This window comes from Apteryx rowi, unplaced genomic scaffold (assembly GCF_003343035.1).
Source record: "Apteryx rowi isolate R43461 unplaced genomic scaffold, aptRow1 scaffold_118, whole genome shotgun sequence".
Lineage (NCBI taxonomy): Eukaryota > Metazoa > Chordata > Aves > Apterygiformes > Apterygidae > Apteryx > Apteryx rowi.
In genome coordinates, this window is record NW_020447397.1 from 1,270,091 (window position 1) to 1,290,159 (window position 20,069).

The 20,069-nt window shown below is 37.1% G+C and overlaps 1 protein-coding gene across 1 annotated transcript in view; it reads left to right on the forward strand.

Annotated features, from left to right (window-relative positions):
* The first annotated feature begins 2,431 nt into the window (after window positions 1–2,431).
* The window catches only part of PLEKHG1 (pleckstrin homology and RhoGEF domain containing G1), a 104,481-nt gene continuing 86,843 nt past the window's right edge, over window positions 2,432–20,069 (forward strand). The window contains exon 1 of the mRNA XM_026083779.1: window positions 2,432–2,495. Within this exon, the coding sequence (XP_025939564.1) occupies window positions 2,447–2,495 (49 nt within the window). The 5' untranslated portion in view covers window positions 2,432–2,446. The remainder of the gene's footprint in view (window positions 2,496–20,069) is intronic.

The following is a 20,069-nucleotide window of genomic DNA, read 5'->3' on the forward strand; positions in this document are numbered from 1 at the left end:
GATGAGCCCAGGCACTGCACTAAATGCCTGCGAAGTGAATGTTGGCAGGCATCTTTAAGCGTAATGCTTTCTGGTGCTGAATTTTGATGACACAAAAGCAAGGTTGTAACTTTATTGGAAGATCAAGTAGCAAGAAATGTTGGTCTGTGTTAGAGAAGGAAATTTGTACTTATATAAATAAAAATTAGGACAGAAAAACCCAGGAAGAAGGTTATATTGTGTTGGTTTTTTTCTTGCTCCTATTTAGATTTTCTACAAATGGTCAATAAAAATCCAAAATTATTTCTGAGATTACTGATCTTACTTCATTAACATTTCACTGACTTACTGCATGAGCATTTTCATGGTTAAATCCACTTACATATATTTTTTTAATTCTGTGTTAACTCAACTCTCCTCCTCCCCTCCCCCCACTCCAAAAAAAAGTACATAGGTATCAATTTATACCCTGAATTTGTAATATGAACCCATTTATTTAAAACCTAGAATTTACAGAAGGCATTTCCTTGAATTTTGAAATGAGTCATAGTAGTAAATATTGTATTTATTCACGTGACTACCTAAATGCTCTGTGTGATTCACCAGTTCTAATCAACTTTACTAGTAAATCGCTGGATAGCTGGAATTTGATTTATAAACTTTCTTGATATTCACAAACAGTATGTATCAGATCACTGAATGAAAAGCATTGGAGGTGAGCTTGCCAAGTCTTTAGTCTTGGTCAGTGTATTTGTTTTTGCCAGCTGTTTAATGATGATAAACATAGGTAATTAACTTTGAGCAACCTGTTTGAAAAACAGATGCAGGGTTTTTTGGGGCTCTTCTTTTTTTTCCTCTTTTTTTTTTTTTTTTTTTTTTAAATTCCCTTCTGGAGAGTATTTTTCTGTTTTACAGCAAATTTATAAAGGATTTTGGAGACCATTAAGTGTTTATAGTTGTTTAAATTCTCTGCTGAGGCCACATTTGTTTAATAAATTTGTGACAGTGTCCAGCTCTGTGATCCGTGAACTCGCATGTATAGATATTTAGGTGGATAAGGTTTATCACTGTTAATTTTAGGGTGATAGGCAGTTGAAAGAAGATTTTCAGCTTGTTCCAAATGTTCAGTAGTATAATGTTGTGTGGATGAAACATCTGTGTTAAGGATGAAGTTTTGCAGTCCTTAAGCAAAATACTGAATCAGTGCTAATTCCTGAACAGGAGCTGGTGGATTTGATCTCAAGTGGAGGTGGTGTAGAAAATCATATGTAGTAGAGTTTTCATCAACTAAATATGAGACTAGTTTGTCCCCCAGGATATGATGGTGGATCCTAACCTCAAAAGTATCTATTGTCTTTCTAAGCCTTTTACACATATGTGAATCTTACATGACAAATATAATCACCCTGGATAGGACACCTGATATAAACCTTGTCACTTACATTGCTTAAAAAAATCCTGCACACTTGATGTATTTGAGAGCAAAATAGTTTTGTTGAAAAAAGAATTGTGAGCCATTTATTTTGTTGATGTTCCTCCTCGGTTTTGCAACAGGACAAGCTGGGGAAGCCTCCCAGAGCTCTGTATTTGCTCTCCAGAATTCTGTGCACTGAATCTGCTCTTTTGTGACAACATTGTTACAAACAGGAGACTTAGTGACTTCATTAGGAACTCTGACTGTACAGCTAATGCATCTCATGCTATACACTCTGCATAATACTGTATACAGCACTGTACACATGAATTGTCACCCAGGTAAAGTCCCTGTCCCAAGTGGAGCAGAGCTTCCTTGGGCCAGAGAACCTTGCTTTTTCGTTTGTTTTCATATCATCTGTCTGACCTTGAGGTTTGCTTGTATAAGAGGGCGTGCCAGTCCAACTGGTGATGGGAAAATATTCCAAAGAGCTTTTAAAAAAAAAATAAAAAAATTCATGATACAAAATCCCAGTCACTGTGTCCTGGCTGCATGTTGACCATCAGCCAATAGTGGAGTAGGGGCGTAAAACTGCTAAGATAAGGTGGGCTCACTGCCTGCCTGAGAAGCCTTTTCCTCCCTCCCCACTGCTGGGATGGAAGAAATGTCAGGGTTGTACAACATATTGAAGCTTGAAGTAAACGGCGTTTTTTGAATGCAGGCTGGCATGGCCCTCTGAGTGAGTATTTTGTTCAGCAGTACTTGGGGGTGAGCAGCCCTTCCGCCCCAGCTGACGGACTTCCAGCTGGGAATTCACTTGGGGGTAAAAATATTCACACTTAAAGACAAAAGTCCACCAGGCAGTATTGCAGTTAGTGTCTAGTGAGTTTTGTTTGTTTATATATCTAACATTTAAACATGGAAATGATGTAAGCTGAAAATGCATCCTTCATGGGGGGCATGGGAGTGTGCTGCTGAAACATGCTGGTTTTGCTTGAGAAGGCTTTCTTTGCTTTGTGTCCATTAGGTCTTGCTCAGCCTGTCTCTGCTGAGATGCCAGATAAAACACCAGGTGGTACAGAACCTGTCTGCAGGAGTGAAGGTTAGTTTTTGTTTGTTTTCCCTGAGAAGTCTTTTATTTTCTTGACTAAATATTGAAGAAAAGAAGCATTGAAATTTTGTGAAGAATTTTTAAGTCAAAAATGAGTTTTCCTTCCYGTCCTTAAAACTACAGGAGAGCTGAATTAACTTTGTGTGTGAATATTTATCTAAATAGCAGTAACTTTTCAGTTATTTGTGTATTTTGCTTACTTTCTCCCTGTATCTACCACATKATTCTTGATAATACCAAAATAGGTGATATGATTTGGAGAGGACCAGTGGCTAGCGAGGATTTCCTCTTTGGAGAAGATGTTTTGTCCCCTTCAGATATGGAGATCTCATTGACTGATGTCCATTTTTTTATATGGGATACTTAAGTCTCATAGAACCAAAGCTGAAATTTAAACATTTGCGTGAGGGGTTTGATGCAAGGAGGAATGAATGTGCATGATTTTCACTAAAATCAGTGGAATCTTGAAGTGTTCGGTCTGCCTGAGAATCAGACCACTGTTTTGTTTGTTTGTTTGTTTGTTTGTTTTCAGGACCATTAACTTTAGATACCCACATCTGAAAATGTGGTACTTGATTTTAGGGAAAACTTGTTATTTAAAATCTATTAATATCTTGCATATTTGAGTCCTTCTTCAGAACCACTGCCGGAATATTAGTGTTTCATTAAAGTATTTTATAAAATAATTTATTTACTATTTCAGGTCAAGGTTGTGAGGTGTCTTTGTGTAGCTCTTGTCTACGCTTGCTGTCTGTGTCATGGCTGTCCTCCCACACAGAAATATATGAAAACTTGAAATGTTTGAAAAAAAAAACAAAATTTGAAAATTCACTTGAATATGTATTTTGTTTTGAATAAAACTTGCAGCTCAGGCTGCTGCTTACTGTTTTCTGGGCAAGCCTAAAGTTACACATCTCAGAATTTTATTTTTAAATAGTTGCACTTAAACATTAATTTGAACTTTGGAAAGGAATCGTGGAATAAACTGCAATAATAATTTCAATAGGCACATCAATAACAGCAGAGAAATAATTCCCTTTACATGGAAGGAAATTTAAGCTATGCTGAACTACAAAGAGCCTTTCAATCCAGTTCTTGTTTTATTTACTATATAGCTCAATAGATATTACTATGAGAACTCTCAATACAAGAATTAGAAACAGCTAGAGCTAGTCTTTCAAAGGACTGAGGTCGGTCAGTCTGTCTGTCTCTCACTCTCTCTATAATGATTCACATTCTGTGGGCCCACCTTATAAATAAATCTTTACTTTAAAAATACTGCAGTGAAGTCCAGTTGCAACCAAAGTCCAGTTAGTATCTTGCTGATTGCTTTCCTAAAAGCAGCCTACGTGATCACAGCCTTGGTTCTCCTAAGTAGTAATGAAGTTTGAATGTTTTATGATATAAATTACCAAGTAGGCAATTGTGTTGAAACACAGAATTTCTTTTTGACTGTGAGAAGATAGCAAATATTGCTGAGTTTCAGTTCTCCAGCCTCTAAGAGGAACTGGGGTAAACCAGCAGTTAAACATAGAGATGATTCAAAGACTTAAGATCAAATTTKGGGGGGAAAAATCACATGCTCTGTGAAAGGTGACTTTATTTTCTCTTACTGCATTTTAATTCACCACCTAAGCAACTGCCAGTGTGTGAGTTGTAAGGTTTGGTTTGGCTTTATGTCAGGAGTTACAGAGGACAGGACTTGTGATAGCGTAGAGCTCTAAGCGGCCTGGAGCAGGGTCCAGGGGAAGGAAGGGGAGTAGGTGGAAAGAGCTGCAGAACATCGTTAAGGCTGGAGCCATATCAAAGGCCATCAAACACAGATTGATTCCCATCCTTGAAGAAAGATGGGTGAGGGCTGTGAGCTGGCATACGCATCTGTTAAACACTCAAAAGACAGTCTTTGAGGTTAGAGAGGACATCCCAGCTACCAGTTCGCAGCCATTTCCTGCTCATTCCAGCCCCAAATTGCAAGGTTGGCGCTGAATAACAGTTTGTTCATGCCTGGGTACGGGTGAGGGAGGCAGGGAGCTGTTTGTTTCATTTTGGTTTTGGAAGACTCCCATGAAGCCTGCAGTGTCTCTCGGTTTCTGTAAACGTGGTTTCGTTTTACCAGAATTGCCAACAGGTAAAGAAACATTCCAGAAACATTTTTGCAGTCTAGAAACTGCCCAGAGGGTCTTGTTCAATACCTCACATCAATYGTAGGTTATTTGCTTCTTAAGAAAGGTGTTAAGGGACAGAAAAATAAAGTAAATCTTGCAAAATATGCGCAAAGCCCTTAGGTAGCTACAGACTTTCAATTTGCTTGAAAAATGGTCCTTTTGAGAAGCATTATTTCCAAGGCTCATTGTGTGCCCAGCAGGTTTGGAATTCAGGGCAGGAAGGGATGGAGGTGTATTATAAGAGGTCTCAGTTTTTTCCTTTTTTCTCCTCACAATCAACGTTCTCCCCCTAGAATTTCATACGTGTGCTGTTGACACCAAGAGCACTTTGAGTAAAAAAATGCTTCCTTTTTTTTTTTTTCCAGAGAGATGAGTTTTCTACATTTATGCAAACCCTGTGCTAGATGCTGTACCTCAGAGCTTTACCTCAAAACTTTTGATGAAAATAAAGTCTTGAAACATTGCTTAATGTATATAATAAGAAAAAATAAATTTCATATTATTGCAGCTGGAACCATGCATGTTGCATGTAACAGCATGATACCTATGTTTCTGTGCAGACTTGTATGAAGGATTAGCAATGGAAGCTCAAACTATATAGATTCTAGTGGTGTACTCTTCAGGGAATTCTCCTTTTCAGGGAACTTGAAATTCTTCAAAATACTTTGGTTTGTCAGAAACAGTCTTAAGGACACTTCCTTTACATGGGTTGCAGAGTGGCACAGGGTGTCAAATGATTAAAAAACTGGGGTCTTGGATAACTGCAGATATTTGTAACTTGGGCAAGTAATTTTTATTATTCATAGAAGAGTATCTTCAATTAGTACTATGGTGGACTCCGACAAATTGAACATATATCTTTATAAAGCACAGATAAGCCAAGTTTGGCTTGCGAGTGTGGCATGCATACTATGCTTCTGGAGTTGTTCTACCATGTGAACTTCTGCAGTTGTTGGATATTTGCTTGCTGTGCAAGTGATGCATATGTGAAAATAAAACTTTTGGAAAGGTCTATGACTTGAAATTGCAAGGAAGTCTAAACACAGTAATTAGGCTTACTCCATGGCACACTATTCTTTCCTCCTATCTGAAATTTCCACAGCCTTGTTCTCTTTCTCATAGTAGTTTCTCTTATAGCTGCCCTTTGTGCTCGCCTGATGTACATTTTTGTGTTGTACAGTAGCATCTGATGTGTATCTGGTCAAGCAGTCACATAATATCACGTCATGCATGTTATCAAGGAAAGCTAAAATTGGAAAACTTTTCCTGACGCCAAATTTATCTACAGTGTTTAGGAGTACCACAATTAAGTCCTCTCTAGTTTTTTTTGTTGTGTGGGGTTGTTTTTTTTGTTTTGTTTTTTGGGGGGTGTATTCCAAATTCCAAGTTGTGTGCTTTGGAATTCATACAAGATTGTGACTTAATCTCCCACATATGCAGAAGACATCAAAAATGACTGTCTACATCATCAGGAAACTGTGTATTTTTATATACAGATATAAAATATATTTATATATAAAAGGTGGCAGAATCGCATTGCACTTCAGCTGCAATTTCATGGTAAAACTTGCTGCAGTATATTAACTTTCATGACACTCCATGTTTTATAAGCCACTGGACTGAGAAAGGCCCAAAGCTGAATAACTTTCAACAACTGGAAATGATTTTAACCAGATCGAAGTAGTGCATTCTGAGGTACTCTAGATCAATTACTAAATTAGTGATGTTGGCCAAGTAAGCCATTTATAGCATAAAATATAGCTAATAAAGCTTATGAGATAATGCTGAGTCTTCATGTTCAAAATATAGTTATAACTGTATCTTGCTGTGATAATGCCTTTGACATTTTTCAAGCAGTTTGTATAAAAATGCACTTTAATACAGGTATTTTGTTTACTAAAAACAAAATATGAATTAATCTGGATGTTTTATTTTTAATCATTCTATAATAAGTGTGTATTAATCATGAAATAATAAATAAAAATGAATCTTTACTTAGAAACCTGATCTTATGTCTTGATGAAACTGCTCTACTAAAAAAAAAACCCCAAACATTATACTAATGTCTTCTAATGAAATCAACAGTGCTACAAGTTAGAATTTCTACACTTTGAGAGGCTTCATTTTTTTTTCATAAGTACTCTGCTATTCTTGCTTTTAAAGAATGTTATGATAATGTTTGCTGAAAAGAATTGCCAGGCATATGGCAGTAACAGCTTTAGCACTGACTTGTAAGATACACTTGCCTAGTCTTTGATCATATGCATCTCTGTATTTACTTAGTGTTTATACAGTTTACTTATCTGTAGGAATGTTTCACTGATCCAAAATACGACCGAGTCAGAATTAAGAACAGAGTGTTTAATTTCTCATGTATGAAGTATCACTGCTACTTACATGCATAAACATTTATGTGAACTTTATTTCCAGACATCTTGTTGCTGCTTCTCTTTTCAAAGTAATATTCTTGCTATGGTTGGTTTTGAAATAAGGTGTATTTGTTGATGCATGCTTCTAACAATTAGACTTTCACGTTTGTAAGGGTGAAACTGGATTGACCGAAGTGTTGGCAAGGTATCTGATTAGCTGGAAACTTTTCAGAAGTCAGTGTTGCTTTAACCTAGCGGTGCCCCTCCTTGCCTCTCACCCCCTGACCCACTGCTCCATATACCCTAGTTAAACCATGGAGCACACAGAAGCAGACAATTGAGAAATGAGCTTCCTGTAATTAAGTTACTGTAACTTAGTCCTTGACTGGAGGGTCCCCAGTGAGTGGGCAGATTATTTGCTTTTCTGCTGCCTCTTCTGTCAAACCCTTTAGAGTCAACAGTTACATCTATAAATGTCACTGCTTGCTTTGTGCTATAGGAAAAAACAGTACCTGGAGATTTTGTTGCTGCAGAGATGTAATACGTATATCCCATGTGAAAAATATTTTTCAAGAAGCTTGTGTAGTTATCAAGGAATAGTAGACGAACAACTTAAGAGAAAAACACCCCACCATGATCCACATATAACTTTCTTAACTGTTTTCCTACAGCAAAGCTATTATATTCCGTTTACAATAGATGCAGTTAGAACAGTGCACTGTGTCAATACCAGGAAGTGGACTGAGCATATTTCTGTTTTAGCTTGCAAAAGAATTGCCATTTGTTCTGTGCCACAGAGCAAATCTCATGTTTGCTGAAAAGTCACTCTTAAACTTGTAGTATAGTCAACATTTGGAAATTAGACTGTGACAGTAGAGCCCCGCCTGTTGTGCAGATTCCCCCTCACGCTTGTAGAGAGGCTGCTGTAGTTCACAGCTACTGCTTCCGAATGGTATTTGGAGCTTGGCAGTTATTCATTCGCAACACTGAGGGGGATGATTGCTATATTTTTCATCATTCTGAAAACCTGTAGTAGGTTTCTCTGATCAACCTAATTGGGTATTTTGGTTGTTTTTCTATGCCTTAAATAGAAATCTTTGAAGAGAAAGATGTGATGAAGCTAAACTCCCACGTACACTTCTTTCTCTCCCCCAACCCCTTCTTTCATTAAGCAAGTGCTATTACTTCCCCCACCTGGATCCTCCCTTACTGTCTTTGTCCTTCATACTAGCATCCTGAAGGAAACTAGTGATACACCTGTGCTTTATAAACAGGCAAGTCCCAGGGGAGAAAAAGATTATATCATTGCAAAATATCCTACAGTAACAGCAATGTTTTTCCTCGCATTGTGTACCTGATGATACTAGTGGGAGCCTACCAGCTGTTACTCTTCTTATTCATGGTAAGACTCAAATTTGTTTTATAACTTCTCTAACACGTTTGCATGCTATTTCTGCTGTAACATTTGGCTGTTGCACAAGAAAATACATGTAAACATAGCCCTGTAAATTTTAAATTTTTCCTGCTAGATCATACTGATGCTATTTTTTGTTGTTGTTGTTACATTTGAAGTGTATTTCCACCTCCAAATTCCACTAAGGCCYATTCCTTTGTGGCAGGAATCCCAGGGTAAGGTTGTTCAAGTTAGTAAATACTACATGTTGCCTTCTGCAAAGCACTGTGGAGGTTTTCATAGGACGCATAGCAATGTACTGTCACATGCCGTATTTATTGGCATGTGCTGTGGCATACAGTTGTCATTACAATTTATTATTACCCCTTTTCAAGTAATACAAAAGTAGATGGGAAAATGAAGCATCTTTTCTAAAGCTTCTTCAGATCTTAACTGTATGTGAAGTCACAGATAACTATGATAATAGTGCACTCCTAGGCCTAATGGTTTATCACTGGTGTGGGAGGGGAGCATGTGTGTGCTGATGGATGGTGATACTTGACTGTATACTCTGTCTCCCTACTCCTGTTTATTGGAGCTAGTTTCTCTCTGCTCCTTGTCCCCTCCTCTGTTTCCTCCAGCTCCTTGCTGCCTAACTGAGGAAAAGAGGTGTCTGGAATAAACAGTGTGTTTTGTGAGACTTACAGAAACTGTCTGACTGTGTTATTTTGCATGCAAGAACTTGCCGCCATCAAATGAAACTAGAGGTGTGGAAGTCGAAACAAACAAAAGATCTTGGCTCTTTATGTAGAAGGTGGTAGACATTGTGGACTTCCTTGCCAAAGGCTATTGTCAATGCAAAAAGTTCATGAGTTGAAGGGGAGACCAGAGAAATACCTGGAAACAGCTCCAAATAGAAAAGCCACTGCAAACCAAGGAAAATCCCTTTAACTGAAAATAGTTGGAAGCTAGCAAAACACTGGGGTGAAGTATCATGGATGCTTGCTGCATTCTTACCTTCCCCAGCCATCTGTTTATGGCTGCAACTGAAGACAGAATATCGTACTCTTAGTCTGAGTCAGCATGGTGTTTCTCAAAGTATCTCCATGTAATCTTCCTGTGCCAGATTATTTTTCCTTACCCACTATTCATAGCCTCATTTTTTAGCAGCTTTTAAACCCCAAAAGTCATATTTGGAAGGAAGATGCAGTGTCTGAATATGTGAAGACAATATCTGAAATGCTTAACCCTAGCACTTATAAAGGAGTTGGTGAGACAAAAGTAGATTTGAAATATGGGAGAAAGGAAAAGCAGAAGGGTTACGAAACTAGGTATTCAGTTTCTGACACGTCACTATTCTGCCATCCTCTCTCTGCATACTGGGAGAAGTTATCACATCTTTCTTTGAAACACTGATTGTTGACTGTGTCATAATGCATCTTGAGAAATTTGGGCTAGCTCTAATACACCTAACATGAGTACTGGCAACAGGCTTAGTAAAAGCTAATTTTGCTCTGCTGTACTTGCATGGTATTCCACTTTGCTTCCAGTCCTCATGCTGTACAGTTAGGCTCAACATCTCCAATAGTTTTACGATGCTTTAAAGCATAGTTTCAGATGAATTTGCTTTCCTCATGAAAGCATTTTGATGAACTGTCTTAGTCACTAGGGCATACTAGTTGGGGCCCACTCCTTCCTCCCCCCCGCCCCTTCCCTGAGTTGCCAGCAGGATGTTAACCATATGGGCTCTGTTAAACTTTTACAGCTCAGTGGAGTGTGAAGGAGGTGGTCGGGTGGTTGTTCTTGCTCCCTTGATCTAGGGCAATGGAGAGCGGTAGCAGGTAGACTGTTCTGGACACTGTGAAATGACTGAGTACAGAGAAGCCCACTCTTCATTAGAAGTGAAGATGCAGCTTCTGTAATATAGTGGTGATTAAATCACACATTACAAAGGTTAGACTATTAACTGGTAGAATAATGTGTTCTTTAAGTGCCCAGCAGTTTCCATGGTGTTCTGGTTGGCTGTTTTCCAGTCGGAGATCAGTATTCCAGTCATCTGCGAGTTATGTTCCTTTAATCAGACCTAGAAAGCTCATGTGGCCTGAACTGTTTAAACTTTAGGTTTGGAAAGCTATGCCTTTTTTTTTTTTTTCCCCTTCCCTAAATATTGCTGATCCCATTTTAAAAAAATTACCTTTTGCTTTTCTGTCTCAAAGGTAATTCATTCTTAGTTCTCAAGAAATGAAGTGGTGCACTTCAGTTTGATACTTTTTCCTTTTGTGTAAATAAATTATATAAAATAATGATATACATAATGTACATGTATTAAATAACCAATTATTTGCAATGCAAAATAGGGAAACTGAGTGTAGCTTTTGTGAAACAATCAAGTGTGGTATGTTATGAAGAAGTATACCCACTTTGGGCCATGGGCTTTAAAGCATTTTTGAATGCTAATGATCTGTCTAATTTTTTTTTTTTTTTTTGTGATGTTCCTAATCCTGATCCAAAACAATCGAAATATTTTGGAAGGAGCAAAGGTTCCTTGTTAAAGCAAAGAAACAAGTGGCATAATAATTTACTGTGTATCCTGTGTAAATATTCTTCTCAGTTGAATGTTATTTAAAACTGGCTGAAGATGGCCCTCTCCAGAAGCTAGGCAAACTGTGAGCTTATTTTTTTAAATTGTTTTACATTTAAGCTGCAAACTGTAATTTGGCTGTTAGCTTGGCTTAAATTTGTGCTTGCTTGTCCAGAATAAATATTGCCAGTGACATTTTTTAACAAAATGAATCATGATCAACTTTATCACATTTACACAACAAATGACCCCACCCCCAAATTGCTCCACAAACTGAGGTAAAATGTATAGATTCCATAACTTAGGTTTCAGCTTCCAGAATAGAAATTTTAATTGTCTACTGGCATTGCGCTAAATTGCTAATTTGGCCCAGCAATTGGGCCAAAGTGATGTGATCTAGGTGGCTAAACAAAGTAGGAAGCATCAAGGATGCTGTCTCTTCCCTCTTCTCTGTGTTAGCAAAGCAGTGCTCCTTCTTCTGTCTGCTCTGATCCTTTCCATCATGAGAGCTTGAATCCCAATGACTGTTGTAATCCTGCTTTCAAATTGTTAGTAGTGAAATTCTTATTTATGGACTTTATGCTCTTCATTTCATAGTTAAAAAGAGATAAGCCCATCTGTTTATCTTGTTGTCAGTCATAACTGATAGCTTTTCAGTTTGTCATCCTACAAATGAGGAATCCTTTGTGGTTGAATGTCAAGGCTGCTAGGTTTAAGAGTCCCCTTAAATGTTTTCAATTCAGCTCAGATACTTCTAGAGCTCTTCTTTGATTCTTTGCTCTAGCACTCTATCAAAATTTTGAAGTTTTGGGAAAGAATTTATTGGTACTTCATATATGACTTGAGCATTCTCCTAGTGACAACTAAACCTTTGGTAGTCCTTAGTGGGTGAACAAAGCTAGTTCCCTTTATAGTGGATGTCCCTCGGGAATGGTAAAAGGTGTCTGATTATTAAAATTATTATTCTTTCTATATTAGCTATCTATATAAAGTACTTCAAAGGGAATGAAAGTGAAAATACAGAAGTCCCATTTTATGATTACAAATGATTGCAGTGTACTTTACCGTCTGCTCTTTATAGGTCAGGAATCCATTGCTTCTCTTGAAATTTCTGTATGGGAGGTCCTTGTTACCAAACAGAACGGTTATTTTTGTTAGAAGCAATTACTGTGCCTTAAATTACAGGTCAGTAGTACTTACAGCATCCTAAAAAGATGCCGTTTATCTTGAAATCTGTCATCTCAGAAATCATGACAAAAAGTAGTTTCCTTTGCCAGTTTTGTTGTGGGCTTGGAGGTTTTTTTGGTTTTGGTTTTAGTTTTTTTTGGATGACCGTATATTGTAGTGTTTTAAGTGTTCCTGTTCCCCATATTAATCACAGACAATGGAAGGAGAACTCCAAACTGCTGCCAACTGCACAGGTTTAAAATACTGAAGATAAATATTAACAGTTAAAGTTAATCCTTCTGTCAGTATTAATATTGGTTTTTACTTGTACTAATAGGCTGTAAAATGTAATTAAATATAAGTACTTTTCTTTAAAGTCAGCAATATTTCTTAAACATAGATCAGCTCTCATTCCCCAAATTTGCTTTATTTCCCCTTTTTAAATTTCCTCCATATTTTATCTTGCTTCTTTATTCAAGTAACATGCTAGAAATTTGTTTTCAGATTTACTGATTTCCACCCCCCACAAACACCCTGAGCCATATATCTTCCAAAGTGACTTGAAAGACATAAAAGGATAAGAGGGAAAATTGGCTGCTTACTACCATTTCAAGTGAACTATAAAGATAAATTAGATTCTGAAGGTTGCATTCTTCCATCTTGGGATGACCACAGCTTTAAAGACCAGCAGATCCAAAGTGGTAAAAATAAACAGATACAAAGATGTTTTGCCCTCTTAGCTTAGTGCATAAGAGAGGAGGCATGCAGCAGCACAGGTAACCCCCAGTTGTCTGCTACTTGACTCTGAAGACCTATGACAAGAACGACATAGTTAGCAAATTCAAGACTGTGTAATGTTAATTATCAGTTAAGAGTTATTGTTTTTTTGTCTTTCAGTCACCTAATTATATGTCTAGCAGTAATTTCAAACTATGCCAGCTACATTAGAAGTGAGCTGAGAGGCCTTGATATATCCTAAAATTAAAGAGATTAATACAAAGGAAATCTTAGTTGTTACTTTTTTGCTTTTTTTAATTGGCTCCCTGTAGTTTAATTTAGCTTAAAAAAAGGGAAACTGCTGCTTGCTGACAGACCAGAAAGAGAGCTAGCTTTGATGTTTTATGAGCAATAAAATATTAATAGAAACTTTTTACATGTTTTAGAATGATATGTCAAACTACTAAAGTCTACTTCTTGAGGAGTCAGCAAACTGGGGCCTCGTTGCAGCACTACTGCAATATTTTCTGACGACAAAAGGAAAAGCTGAAGAGGGGGAAGGATGGGAGATAGGCTCTGTTGTGCAGTGTTCAGGTACATTAACCTACTTGACAAAGTAAAGAATGTTGGGTTTAGCACATAGGAGGCTTTTATTCTTTAAACTAAAGCCACATTACTTTCTTGTAGCCCCTTTGGTCAGAACATGCTGTAAAACTGATTGTGTAGTTTGAAGCATTAAAAGTTACCAAATCCTTTAAAAATAGTAACTGTTCTTAGTTGTGGGTTTTGTGGAACAGCACTTAAGATGTGTGTAATGGAATTTACATTGGCAGTGGTCTCCACAAGGTATATTTTATAGAATAATTAAAAATGGACACAACTTCCAGGTGCAATACAGAATTTTCTTCTCACATGCACACAATGTACTCTGTATTTCAGATCATGAAAGGACTAAAATTGTTCGCGGTGGTAAGAGTTTGAATATAACCTCTATGCTAGCAGGCCTGGACTGTCATGGTTCACCAGGAGAGCTAAGCAATCCAAGTTTTTTGTTTTCTGTTATGTCTAGTTTCTGTCAAGACAGTTATAAACCACATGCTTGATCTCCAGTCTGTTTGTAAGAAGGGTGGTTATCAGTGTAAATGTTTGTAGTTTTCACTGTATAAAAAAATTTTGTGTCAACTGTTAAATCTTATCCTATCATTCATAATGGAAAGCAATATTTTAAGAATCATGTTAAGTACTAGGCTAATCATTAGGGAATTTTGCTTAATGTCTGGCCAGGAGATGGTTCTGTCTAGTCATGTCTGAAGCAAGCCAGCATTTCTGAAGATGGGATGTCCTGTCTTGAATGCTTTCCTAATTAAATTTACAGTTCATAGGCAACAGGAAATCCTTTAGGAAGATAGGACTCTGCTACGACTCTCCCAGAAAGAAAATGGCTGCATTTCAAGGTTTGTCCCTGATTAGGATCCCTACCCCATGAGAGAGTCTTGGTTTAGGATTAGATCCCAGCCCTAGGAGTGTGTAATCATTCAAAATGAAACATGAAGATAACCTTCTTAGGGTTATAAGTATAGATAGGTATAAACTCAATTTTTTCCTCTCATGTCTCAAAATTTTCTGACAGTTTTTTCATCTTTGAATAGCTTTTGGGAAATCATAGGCTTTCCACTTTCAAAGAAGTGGCAGTGTTAAGTAGAGGTGCTGATCTACTCTTACAGTACCTCATACTCAAATATGAAGTTAAAGGTGCCCAGGAGGTGCCCTCCTCAACCTGGCCACAACTTATTTTGTGAGCTGCTAATGCAGGCGAAGTATTTTAAAGGCTTGTTCCATTGACAGATGTTAACTGGTCCTCCCACATGCCAGAGGAAAGATTTTTCTTGAGTCTGAAATCCATCATAAACTTGTTAGCCATGTCTATCCTCAGAAATAGTTAAGAAGAATGTCCTAGTTTATTAAAGAATACAATTTAATGATAAAATTTAATTGTTTAGTCTTGCTGCTTGTCATCACCTCTTGTTTCCCACCTCCCCAAAGTAAAAACCCAGACTTGTGTCTTTTATATACATATACCCCCACTTCCCTAGACTTCTGTGTTACCTGAGCATGGTGCTACCAACCTCTAACGATGTGGGGTCCTGCAGTTTATGGAGTCAGGGGTGCGGGGAGCTATACGATTCAACTGCATTGCAGGACTGAGGTTTTAGCTTGCATGTTAAAATGATGATCTTGGGATATATAAATGTTATTGTTTGGCTAGCTGTATGTTTTCTGTTAATGCTATGTATTTAATGAAGTGTTTAGAAATGTTTTAAGTCATGTGTTTCATGAGAGAAATGCTAAAGGAAAATAATGCATGTATTTCATATAGCTAAATCTAATGCAGTTTGGAACTTGAGTTCTTGTGTTCCTTACAGTTATGTTACTTTTGCTACAAGGCCTGCAAGTTTCCTGGCTACAGCTGTGATAGTAAGGACTGGGTAGCTTTTGAACAGGTCTTCACATGTTGTTTATGCCTAACTTTTCCTAACAATAGAGTTTGTGTGCTTTGCAAGGTTGCCAGTTTGGAAATGTATTGAGAGAAATGAGATTTTTTTATTTTTTTTTTGGCCTAGCCCCAAAGCTAAAGGAGTGCACAGTGATATGAAAAGTTTCATTTGCTTTGGAAAACCAGGAATTGGAACTTATGCACAGTGAAGGGTGCATCTTATTCTGGGGAAAATGCACTGTACACCAATTCCAGAAACTTGTATGTTAAGTCCAGCTTCTCACTGATAGCAGTTATTTCTGAATGTATCTGTGCCTCTGCAATCTTTTGTCGTGACYTGAACTTTCATACTACATGGATGCCCTATGCGTTTACCACAGTGACTTGCTCATCACTTCAGGCCTAGCTGGAATCCACGTTATTAACGCAATAGAGCCAGTCCATTTTGTCACCCTCTCTTTCTGACAGGTAGTGTTTAGTTATGTGGCTGTGGCACATACTGTCACATATGTACATGCTTCTCTCTCAACTGGATGAGACACCTTGTTTTTGCGTGTGAACGGAGGACAATTATCCTTCTACACATAGAAGGGAGTTGAATGGCCCTTTTAAAAGGGAACAGTGCTGTCTGTGCAATAGTTTCAAAAGTGCTAATGCAATGACAAGTATGTTATTTAAAAGCTCGTTTTTTGTTTTTGTTTTGTGTYCTACCTTGTGTCTTGAATGTTTGCAGTGGTTTTATGAGAGGATTTTGGTAGGAATATGTTCATGCTTGTAATGCTTTGGGGAACATTCTACCTCATAAGAGAACTGGATACGCTTTGCAGAAACACGGATACCCTTCAAATCATGACTTGGAATTATTATGTGCTCAAAATACAACAATATGTGCTTGTTCCTATGTTTAATGCTACACTGAATTCTTCTTGCCAAGCAAAAATCTGTACAGTCCTAATAGCAGCCTTTAACTTCAGCTGTGATTGTATAGTGAGGGATCTGGGAGAGTGAGCCAAACGCACCAGAATTACCTGCGTTGTGTTCAGAGTCCTCCTTTTCTTGAACAGACTTATGATGGCTGGTGAGACTGCTGTTTAGAAGGCGGATAAATTCTTCTTATCCGTGCTCTCCCCCAGCTCGACTGCCTTTTATTTATTTTCATGAGTCTTGGTGGGGATGATCTGGCTCAGCTTTTTATATTCCACTCTTGCTATTTGAGGATTTCATCTTTCTTTTAGTAAACAACTATTTTTCTGTTCTCTCATACTCTATTCTTTGTACTTTTACACTTCCCTCCTTTCCTTTGGAGATGTGGGGCCKTATGTAGATCTGTGTGATTTCGGGTGGGTTCTTGCAGTTTATGGAATCCTTTCATCAGGAGGTTGTGAAATCAGGATTTTGCTGAGAAAAAAGTCAGTATACATGCTTTTTAAAGTTTGTTAATTTAAAACCTATGGAATTACTTTTTGTGACTGAATATGAAGCAGGTTTGCACTTATCTACGGTGGGAAAATGTCACCATATTGTTGTCACTTCTGAATGCAAACAAATAACCACCCTTTATAAAATTGTCAAAGTTTATAGACTTATTTATTTTACAGCAACTTTTATAAGTTACCCACACCCTCTTCTGTATGAGAATAAAAGAACTGGAAAGGGCACGCTGATAATTTCATACCAGGAAATCTGTGATACAGAAAGGAGCATGGACACAAAAAAAAAAAAAAAAAAAAAAGTAAAAAGAAAAATCACACTGAAGGTAATGTGTGAAAGGAAAGAAATGTAACTTCCTGTAATGTTTCATTTTTTCTTGCTTGTTTTCTGTTGAATTTGAAGAAAAATGATATAAATGAAATGGATTCAAAACAAAACAAAAAAAAACCCTGAAAGTCTTGTAGAACTGAAAACACCATCGACTGTTCACCAAACTAGATCCTGCTTAATTCTTTTGTGCTGTTAGGCATTCTGGCAAGTTTCCTCAGATCTGGAAGTATTCAAGTATTGTATTTGGCAGATTTAGTTTGTTACTACATTGAGATAAATGAGAAGCCTGTTCAAATGTTTGAACCTATAGTTGTTTTTACAATCTGCCAAGAAGCACAACTAATTGATATTTCAATTTATACATTTTTCTTACTGAGTATTATGTATCTGGAAGTAGATTTTCCACTTGAAAATGTCGTATTTTGCCACTACATGTTTCAGCTGAAGCACTTTAACAGGTGAAGTTTCTAAGAGTATGTGGCTTTGGTAATCAAATAAATGTAGTAACACTTGTTCAGTCATTAACAGTCATTCTTTTTTCCTTCCGTTTTTTCAATTTAACAAGATTTTCTATATCTTGGATTGAAGTGTTCAATCTGTTTTTAATGCTTGGTGAAGATTTGCAAAATCATTACATTTGAGACATTCTGTATATGAAGGGGATTGTTTGAATAGTTGTCTTCCCTGTATAAAGCTATTTTTTTGTTTATGATAAAAAAACAAACAAACTAAGCTCTAGTTATCTGGTCCTGATTGTAAGTGTAAATTGGCCTTCCTTCTAAATCCAGTTTTAGATTTCAATGTCTACAAGCGATAATCCTTCTTGTGGATATAAATATTACTTAGTAGACTTGAAGAACAGAAAGAAAGGTGGGGACTTTGGTTTAAAATGAGTTCTGCTTTAGCTGAGGAAAATATGTGGACTTCCTGGCAGAAATAATAAATGCTAAATACACATCTACTGGAAAGGTCACTAGAAGTTTCTAAAGCCTGGAAAGACTGCAGTGACTGTTCATCTTCTGCATAAAGGCCTGAATTGCAAAGCTTTTTTTCTGCTATATCATACCTGTTTAGAAAGGAACTTAATCTTTAAAGAATTTATGTTGGAGAATCAACCATGACAAAGGGAATTTATCCCTAATTATGCCATCAATTCACTCCTAATTCTAGACTGAACATGTCTGGGCTTCCAACGTAACACTTGTTTTTGTTAGACCAAGAAATGGTTGTCACCCTCAGACAGGTACTTATGGATCGTGCAAGTTAAACAGATCAAGCCTCTTTTGTCTGTTGGTATAATGTAGGTTTTCTGACTATAAATCATTCTTGTGGCTTATTTTGCACTCTTCACAATTTTTCTATGCTCTTTTTGAAATGTAACTGCTAGGACTTGACTATTTGGGAATCTGGCATCTTTTCTCATGTGACTAGAAGTACCATTTCCCTACTCCCTCCTGATTAAAATGCTATGATTATTTGTAAACAAGGGAAAACTGGCCTCCCCACAATTTATAATTAAACAGCACTAGCAGAAACTTGATGAGGTTAAATATTGCTGCATTCCCAAAATAACTTGAAAGGTTTTTCAACAAAGGCACTGTCTTGTTAGTAGATTACACAATGTTAGACTTAAGCACCAAAAATAAACAACTCTTGTTTAACTTTATTTTCTCCACAAGAAATCCAGTTGGAACAGTCTATTCTGTCATCTTAATTGATGAAAGTGTTAGGAATTGCTTTCTGCTGACGTGAGATAAAGGCTAATCTGGGTCAGTCAGTACCTTGTAATTAATACAAATTCTTCTTTTCAGTAAGAAAAATGGAGCAATCCCTGGTTTAAAGCTCTGAGCTGATCCAAAGTGACTTCAAAGGTTTTGAACAGAGTTCAGATTATAGAGTAAAATTACTAAATAACAAAGGCCTTATTATGGAAGATGTTTAAATTCAGAGGGTTTTTGTTTGTTTGTTTCAGGTTTTTTCGGCAGTTTGTAGACAACCAGTCTCTTCCATTAAAATAGCTATCTTTCAGGGACTCTGAAGGAGTTAAAGGAAAGAAAGATAAAAGCTACTTTGAGCTCAGTTTGTTACCTTGAACTTTGGATGCTGTTGAATATAGCAGGCATCTGTGGTCGCAGGTATTTTAGTAGATTTATAATCTGAAACTATGAATGTCCAGATAGGAAATGATCCAGTAATTAGGGGAAATGGTGCTGTACCTGGTGACTTAAATCACTTTGATTCTTAAGTCACACAGTCGTAGTTGCTAGCATTATCCTTTAACTATCCTGAGATCTTTTCTCAGTACCTTGGCACAGTACTTAAAAACCAGAAAGTCAGAGTAGCTGAGAAATGGGAAGGAATGAAGGATTTGGTGTTTCTGGCTTACTCTGTGTGCCTCATGGCTGAGAGGTGCTGCTTCCATAGACTGGGAGGAGGACATATTGAAGCTGTAGAAAATGTCTAACTTTCTTTCCTCATGTATATTGAATGCATAATATTAATAACACAATATGAGAGTGGGTTTGGGTTTTTTTTGTTTGTTTGTTTGTTTTTTAAATATGTCCCACTGAAATCGAAATACCTAACGAAACTTGAAAACCAGCCCAGATTGTGTTTTTTTTTTTTTTTTTTTAAGAAGGAAAGTTCTATAGCCAACCTATTAAACAGGGAAATATGAATTAAGATCCTTTATTTGATCAAGCCAGGAGTTGTTGTTTCTTTTTCCTTGCATGAGAACCTTATGAAGCTCATTCAGAAGTGAAATGGGCTGGTCTAAAGCTAAATGAGATTTTGCAAGTTAGACTCAGGAGTCATCAGTGAAGGAAAGCAAAATTGCTTTAAGTCGTGCAAGAGAACTCATTTTTAAAAACAGACAAAAAAACCCTGCCAGTTCTGTGATGTTACTTAGTTACTTAGTT